This window comes from Planococcus citri, chromosome 2 (assembly GCF_950023065.1).
Source record: "Planococcus citri chromosome 2, ihPlaCitr1.1, whole genome shotgun sequence".
In the NCBI taxonomy this organism is placed as follows: Eukaryota; Metazoa; Arthropoda; class Insecta; order Hemiptera; family Pseudococcidae; genus Planococcus; species Planococcus citri.
In genome coordinates, this window is record NC_088678.1 from 24,575,386 (window position 1) to 24,584,054 (window position 8,669).

The 8,669-nt window shown below is 32.5% G+C and overlaps 4 protein-coding genes across 7 annotated transcripts in view; 2 read left to right on the forward strand and 2 right to left on the reverse strand.

Annotated features, from left to right (window-relative positions):
- LOC135835115 (uncharacterized) overlaps positions 1-8,669 on the forward strand; it is a 473,170-nt gene that overhangs the window by 409,904 nt on the left and 54,597 nt on the right. The gene's annotated exons all lie outside the window — the stretch shown is intronic.
- Positions 1-8,669, forward strand: part of LOC135835134 (endocuticle structural glycoprotein SgAbd-9-like) — a 98,287-nt gene that overhangs the window by 40,063 nt on the left and 49,555 nt on the right. The gene's annotated exons all lie outside the window — the stretch shown is intronic.
- Positions 1,919-3,955, reverse strand: LOC135835123 (speckle-type POZ protein-like). Its single transcript, XM_065349251.1, has 2 exons — positions 3,776-3,955; positions 1,919-3,553 (listed from the first exon to the last, which is right to left on the reverse strand). Exon 2 carries the CDS (start codon positions 3,402-3,404, stop codon positions 2,316-2,318), a length of 1,089 nt encoding a protein of 362 aa, XP_065205323.1. The 5' UTR covers positions 3,405-3,553; positions 3,776-3,955; the 3' UTR covers positions 1,919-2,315.
- Positions 6,811-8,611, reverse strand: LOC135835119 (speckle-type POZ protein B-like). Its single transcript, XM_065349244.1, has 2 exons — positions 8,479-8,611; positions 6,811-8,395 (listed from the first exon to the last, which is right to left on the reverse strand). Exon 2 carries the CDS (start codon positions 8,263-8,265, stop codon positions 7,141-7,143), a length of 1,125 nt encoding a protein of 374 aa, XP_065205316.1. The 5' UTR covers positions 8,266-8,395; positions 8,479-8,611; the 3' UTR covers positions 6,811-7,140.

Sequence of the window (8,669 nt, forward strand, 5' to 3'; positions counted from 1 at the left end):
TTGCGCTCCGAGGTTTAGTTTTACGGACAAAATACAGCGATTCGCGTAAATTTCAAAAATTTCCACACAAACGGGAAACTTTTGATTTTTTTGATTTTTCAATTTCGAAAAAATCTGGTCAAAAAGCCACTCTTGAGGTGTCACTCTCAAAATTGGCTCAAATGTGGATAAACTCGTTAAACAGGTAGAGTGTAATATATACAACTCGATTTTTAGCTTCCCAACTTCATATTCACGCCTTCTGGAACAATTTCAAAATTCTGGAGAAATTGAAAAATCGCGCTGGAGGCTCCAGAATGGTTGGAAATGTGAAATTTGGATTTGGGTTATTATTATTAGTTTTGGAACTTATTTTGACAATTTTTATTGATCAAGTACGTACTTTTTAAAAAAAGCATAAATCGCCAAAAACAGTCAATTTTGAATTCTTAAAAAATCGCCAAAAAATCGAAAAATGAACTTGGACAGCTGAAAATTTGGCTGTGGGGGTTTTAGACTAGGTATGCTTTTTCCAAAAATCGCGGTCCCGTTCAAATCGGAGTGTGACGCCTCAAGAGGCTCCCTTGTAAGCCTGGTAGTCTGAAGTATGAACCCTTTAATTTTTTTTTTAATTTTCAGAAAAATGAAACGCACATCAGAAATACCATCCCCACCTCCAACAAATAATAAATTTTGAAAGATAGGCCCCTAAAATAAATAAGTCCAATGCACATTCAAATAAGTAGATAACTACTTTCTTTGGCTATTACAATTACTGCAAAAAACCCAAAAGAAGGAAAATAATTTCATCGCAATACTAACAAAAAGGTTTCTCTTGCGACCGCAATCTCTTTAGGATCATCCGGCGGTAAAAAACATTGGTAATTTATTTCTTGTTCTAAAAATTTAGTCGATGGGCATCTTGAGCCAATTTGACGAAAATACATAGGTAGTACTTTATACCTAGTTCTCGCGATTAGGAAACGGACACTTATCAGATCGTCCAATAATCATAATAAATTACTCAAGTATTTATGGAAATCAATAATAATAGTTATAATATTAATTTTTCGCATGTTGTTTGTTTCAGGTAAGTACCTGCTGCAAGTTTCACAATCCAGGGCAGAGTAAGTTTACTTCTGTACCTACTGTAATAATACAAAGAGTTCTTGAAAAATTCCCATCCAACAACTTAAGGGGGAAAATACACATATGCTTACAAAAAGGAATCAAAATGAAAAATATTTTAGAAGAAGGGTGTATGTATATGTACTGTATAGAGGAGAGATTTCCGAATATTTTATAGAAAAAAAGAATAAAACTGTGAACATAACCGCAGAAAAATTTTATCATTAGGACACGATACACGTCATTTTCCCATCATTATTCTCTGACACTTTTTTTTTTCAATTTCTGGTATCAATTTCAGGATTCGTTTCTATAATTTTTACAGAGTATAATGTGTATAATGTAAGTAAAAAATTTTTTTCAATCATAATTCGTCAAAAACAGTCAATTTTGAATTTTCGCAAACTTACCAAAAATCTAAAAATCAATTTGGGAAGCTGAAATTTTGGTTTGGAGGTTTCACGAACCATACTCTTTCCAAAAATCGTGGTAGTACCGTTCAAATCAGTGACGGGTACCTCGAGACGTTTCCTTTCAAGTAAATTCAATCAACTCAAATTTGAAGCTGAAGTATATAAATCAGCTATGGAACATGACCATTCAAAAATTGAAGCATAAAAACATTCAAACTCAAAATACGAAAATTAAAGTCATTTTTCATAAATAAATTTAGGTCCCCGCGGAAATTCATTTGAAATTTAGTTATTATTACCTTTCACCATAGCTCTAAAATCCCTGTAGAATACTTACAACTACCCAAGTTTTTCTATTGAATTATGGCATAAGCAATTCGAAATAAAGGAATTTGATATCTCAGTCATATATATAAATGGGTACCATACTTTATTATCTATTAATTCACACCAAATAGAAAACATAACTGCATAAGGTTCTATATTGGCATGACCCTGCCATTCATTTTCATCAATGGGCAAGTTAAAAGAACCAACAGAGACAAAATAATCAAACAAATCTAAATTAAATGGTTCAAAAAAAAATCGCAATAAAGATATAAAATTAAGAATGCTGAAAAGAAATCGATAGAATAGAAAACACGAATACAGCCTGTTGAGGAATAAACTAGGAAATACAACGAATTGATTAATTTCAATTAAAAAGTATAGGTAACTTCGATGTACCGCATAACATGAAACTTCTATTAAGTACTTCTTTAGAACACTTCATGAGCTGATAAATCTTCAATTCAATCATCCATTGGATGTTGTACGTAGTGATAACGCTTCATACACTTCATTCGCCAAACTAGAATGCTCAAGAACGATATTTTTCCAAGCTGCGGAATTGAACACTTTGATAAATTTAGAAACGATGAACTTGATCGATTCAGATTTCAGTTCTTTAACGCCATGCATATCCGCTAGTAGCAAAATATTCGCAGCATTTTCCACAGATAACGTCTTGTTAAGTTCTTCTGCGCAAATCATTTTTAAACCATCTAAACCGTATTTATCAGCAGCTGCCAGCAAACCTTCCGCTACATTTTTCAAATTTTCACATTTTCCGGTGTAAATATACTTCAAAAATTCGACGACCGTTCCTGCAGTCATATCTTCGATATCGATACGATTTTGTCCGTTTTCTTTCATATCGTGTTTGAACATAGCAGCAAATACTGGACATCGCGCAGACAAAATAATCTTGTGAGCTGGATACTCTTGACCATCTACAGAAAGTATGACATCTGCCGATTCACCGCGTTTCAATAACTGCCCAAAGTCTTCGATGAGATTGCAAAGAGGAGCGCTTGGATATAGTTGAGTTGTTTTACACTGATGCAATGTGTCACTAATGACATCGCGTACCGTAGAAAAATTTACTTCGCAAATGATCGTCAACTTCATATTGACCAAATAGTTGTTTCTAAAATTGTCGTCCTTTTTCAGAAATTCTCTACGGCCCCAACTAGGATTCATTTTATTCGCCCAATCGTATCCCTTTATCTCACCCTTTGAAATAGATACTTTTTCATGCTGGGAATCCATAACGAAAGCATTGAATTTCGCGTACACTTTCTCAGTCCTTGGACTGCAGAGGCTCAAGTAGAGAGAAATTGTATCTTTGGCATCGGTTTCGCCATTTGGTTTCAGCTTCAGTTTCCATTTAACCTCATCATTTCCAACAGCCGAGAATTCAGAAGAAAACAAAGTTTTTCCTTCAGCTTCGTGGAAATCAAAATGATTAATTATCCATGCATGATTTGCTTCATGGACTTCAATTTCAGTGTTATCCCATTCTTTGCACAATGTACAAATCGCGCCACAATTACTCGATGACATTTTGGCCGGAATGAATTCGTAAATTTATCGTCGTGAAAATGAAGGCTTGAATTCACAGCATGTAATTCTGCTCTAATTAATAATCTGAGGGCACCGACGAGACTAGATAATCGTTCTCTGTTGAGTTGTTTCTACTTTATTCAATAAATCTGAAATCAAAAAGAAACGTACCTACGGTTGAACTCGAATTGATGACATATTTGTACTATTAGCATTACATACATATAAGGTAGATATTGATTGAAAGACTCATTCGAACGTGCGGAGCTAACATTGATTAATCGTATGCAGTTTCCTTGCATTTATTATCACATGACAATCTGCATGAATTCACTTTGACTGGGAACAAAAAAACAATCTGAAAAACATACCTTGTGAACGTTGAATGCGCTAATATTTACTCTACTGTTGTTGTTTTAATTTATATTAGCAGTAAGGTCACTTCTCAGAAAATGAACAACCGAAATTAGACTTGAATTAATGAATTACAAGCAGAAACTTCCGATAAATCTATTCATTTCGCTTATCAGTTCAGTAAAAATGTTGTTGACTGTTGTTGTTGTTGTTGTTGTTGTAAACAACACGTGATTGCAGATCATCAGTGTTTGCATTACACGTCAGAAGACAAACTTCTCCTTTCTTCACACGCAAATTCCCACACACCATCCAATGGTACCATATATGAAGCGCTAATGATATTGTATTTTTTTTTTCAAATTTTAATAAAGCCTTGAAAACTGAAAAGCCCATCAAAATTTAAAAAGACAAGGCCCCTGGCCCATTTCCTCAAATGATCTCAAAAATACGTAGAAAAAATTTCAGATTTTCAGATCAATGCTTGAGCTCAATCCTCCCTTCTCCGGTATGAATACGAGCTAAAAGTTTGAAAAATTAGAAAATATTTTTCGTTACATTATACTGATTACATTATACATTACACATATTTAAAAAATCATTTTACGTGACTTTTTGAGCAATAATTATAGAAAATATAAATAAGTTGTTCAATCTCAATTAGCACCGACTGCCAAGCAGTGTTGTCATAACGTTATTCATAACGTAACGAAAAAACGTTATAACGGAAAAAACCGGAATTTTTTCCGTTATAATAACGTAACGATAAACGAAAACGAAATTTGTTGCAGAAGAAACCGTAACGAAATTATAACGTTACAAAAAATTTTAATGCTATAACGAAACGGAAAACGAAAAAAATTCCGTTATTTTTTCGTTTTTTTTTCCGTTTTTTTTTCCGCTTTTTTCTTCAATTTTTTAGGAAAAATGATTAAAAAATGATTAATCAATAAAAAATTGAAAAAGTTAACTTTTTCAATTTTCAAACTATTTGAAAATTGAAAAATACTGTACTTGAAAATGAAATTGATGTAAAAATTTATGAGCAGAAAAATACACATGTATCGAAAAATTGTGTCTGACAGCCTGACAGGTCCTATACTGGCCCCATTAGTCCTACTGAACTCCTACTTTTTTTTCAATAGGTAAGACTTTTTTTCAAATTTTAAATTTTTCCCCCTTTTAACGGAATTTTGAACAAACTTTGTAGAAAAGGGCTCATTTTTGACTTTTTTAGATTTTGAATCACACATAAACGAGAGCTTTTGCCATCGCTTCGCTCCCGCTATTTAGGTACACTTTAGGTATACTGACCAACCTTGTACTTTTTTCAGTTTTTTTCAGAGAAACCCCCCATTTGCGCATTTTTGTGCTATAACGAAAAACGAAACGAAATAACGAAATAACGGAAAAACAAAATGATGTAATAACGTTAAACGAAAAACATAACGTAACGGAATTATCTGTGCAACGAAATAACGGAAAAATAACGTAACGAAAAATTTCACAAATCTGAAACGAAACGATATAACGTAACGAAAAAAAAATTTCGTTATGACAACACTGCAGTGCCAAGTAAAAAACATTTTGAATCAAAAAAAAAATAAATGAAAAAAATGATTCGAAACATTTTGAAAGTGAAAAAAATGTGAGTTCTCGGGAAGGTTGATTAACTTGAACATCAGGTAATTTGAAAATTTGAAATTTTTCACGTCTTGTACTTAGAGATAAAAATCTAGTTTTTTGGTTTTTTCATACCCAGTACAGTAATTATAATACTTGGGGACAACTGAACAGGAACAAAATACAGAATCCCTCATATTAAAATAAAATGTTAGTCAGGCAACTAACTATTTTGAATTCTTTGGATACTTACTTATGTTATGTGACTCTTTTTTGTGTCTGAAATTTTTTTTAAAAATAATAATGGAAATAATAATTACTTACTCCATGTGCACAGATATCTAACTAATTTATATTTATGAATTTAGAATCGGTTTAGGTAGGTATAGGTACTAATCGTAAAAATATGAATTGTACGTACCTACCTATAACACATTGGATCAATTACCAATGCTGAAATGGAGACTAATCCATCAGAATATCAAAAGTATCTTACATAAAACCAGAAAAATAACTTCACCACTAGACTAAACTAAATCAACTTATAAATAAGGAATTAGATCGAGATAAAAAATGACCATTATAAACAGAATACTTAATTCAAAAATACATAATATCTCAAGTCTTAATTTTAAACATAACTTTTAATCGAACAGATACGAAATTCAGTCAGCAGCTCGACCTTCATTTTGAGGCTAAAATTTTAAAAAACTTCATCGACTAGGTAGCTTGAAATTTTACTAAATACCTACTCTTTAGTTTGGTTTATGTACTTAGCTCAAAAAAATTTATGTTCTTGAAAAAGTTTAAAAATCGCCTTTTAAACAGCTTATTTTAATTTTTTTAATTCTCAAAAATTCGCCAAAAACGTAATATTTCTCTCCCATCGCAAGGGCTCAAATTTTGAAAAATTTTCATATGATTGAAAAAAAATCAAGTTGCGAATTTTCGACGTAAGTGATTTTTTTGATGCCCACAATCGCGTATAGGTAGTGCTTAGTTTAAGGTACCTACCTATGATTCGATCACTCTTCTTGATGGTGCTTCAGAATTACGAGTAGGTAAGGTGCGAGGTGCAATGACGGATTATTTTTAAAAATTGGACGAAAGAGTTTTTAAAGAGTTGTGTTTAAAGTAGGTATCTTCAAAATGAGTTGAATCATCGCTGAAGAGATGATTAGTTTTACAGTTATCCTCCTTTGAATTCAGACTCGAAGTTTCAAAATATTCAAAAAACTTTAAAACTTTGAATTAAGATGAAAAAATTTGAAATTTTACGTCTCTTTGACGTCATATTATAAATTTTTTCGTTGCCTCTTATATTATGTACTATTATACAAGTAGGTATTTACCTACCTAACTATGGAAGTAAGCAGAGTATTATCAAAATAATCAGTACCTATCTCGTACTTACCATTAGTAAACTAGAGCTCATTAAAGGACAAAATTCGACACATCTGTAAATAATTTCTTTAAATTATAATGAAAAACACACCCAAGGGAACATTTGATTTCGAAAATTCATAGCATAAATGACAAACAAAGTTCTAAATTCACAAACATTAATGCGAAAAAAAATATTAGGTAATATAAGTAATTATTAACATAATAAAGTAAGATTAAATTATTGGGGAAAAAAATTTTATATGAACAAAACTCTTCACTAGAAAAATTCCTGTTTACAACATACTTAATTTTAAACATATGTAGGTAAGTTAAGTACTACATAACTGCATGAATAGGAAAGAGTAAAATTCATTCAATCTTTCGGCTTCAATTGTCGGGCCAAAGCCAAGCTCGTCACTTCATCGGCTAAATTAAAATTCGATCGAACACTCTTCCAACCTTCTGTACCAAATACTTCGACAGGTTTAGAGATGATGAACTCGATCACTCCATTTTTAAGTTCTCGAACGCCGTGCATATCCGCTAATACCAAAATACTCGCTGCATTTTCCACCGATAAATTCTTGTACAATTCTTCCGCACTGATCATTTTCAAATGGTCCAAATCATATTTATCGCCCGCTGCTAATAAACCGTAAGCTAGTTCAGATAATCTTTCACATTTTCCGGTGTAAATGTATCGCAGCATTTCGGTTACAACTTCTTCGTCCATGTCATCAATATTCACGCGATTTTCTTCATTTTCTTTCGCGTCATGTTTAAACATAGCAGCGAAAACTCGACTACGCGCAGCTAAAATATATTTGTGAGCTGGGGATTCAGTACCATTTATTGAGAGAATGACATCAGCGAAGTCACGATTCTCAAATAACAATCCAAATTGATCGGAAATATTACATTCAGGAATATTGGGATAAAGTTGAGTGTTCTTCTTCTTACATTCATGAAGAGTGTTATCAATTGCATTTGCAACAGGTATAAAGTATTTAATCACACACTTGAACGTTAATCTATCATCAACCAACAAATTGTTCTTGAAATTTTCATCCTTCTTCTGAAATTCACACCACCCCCAAACTGAAACTCCAATATCTCCAGGTTCACTTGCTGATGATGTAGCAATAAATTTGCGTACCTTTCGCGATCTCTGGAAGGACGATGTTTCTTTCATTGTTTTATCCAAAATGCAAACGTACAAATCGGCAAATGCTTCTTTATGAACACTATCGACGCTTAGATTCACATAAAAAGATACATGATCGTCTCCATTGAAGTTGTTATTAGGTGTAAGATTCAGTTTCCACTTCGTTTCTCCATCGTCCAATGCGGAGAAAGAAGATGATGTTATAGGTTTTCCAATTCCGTCATGAAACTTAAAATTCTCTATCGTCCAAATATACGTTGCTTTATATAGTTTGATTTTCGTATCCAGATGACCATCGGCCGATGTACATATTGAACTACAATGACTTGACATATTGATAAAAACGCGTTATAAGGTAATCTGATCCACGAGAGCTGGAATGTTGTTTTACAGAAGACGTTGGCCGTTAATTCTGATTCTGACTCGGTCGAGCTTATTGTGCTCTTGATCTTTGTCTTGCAATCTGAAAACAAACAATTTTTACGATTAGTTAAGTATTACTTGAAATTTTCCATCACATACACATGGCACATTAAAAAAGCGTACCTAGTTCTATACCTATGATATGAGTTTACATGCAAACTCTATCGAAGATCGTTACAAAAACAAACATTACCTAGGTATACTGACACAAAAGTGAAGAGAAAGAAACTCAAAATATTTTCATGTTTTTGTAAAAATTCTAAAAAAACGAAACGGAATTTCAATTTTTATAAGTTTAGTAGAGTACATACGTT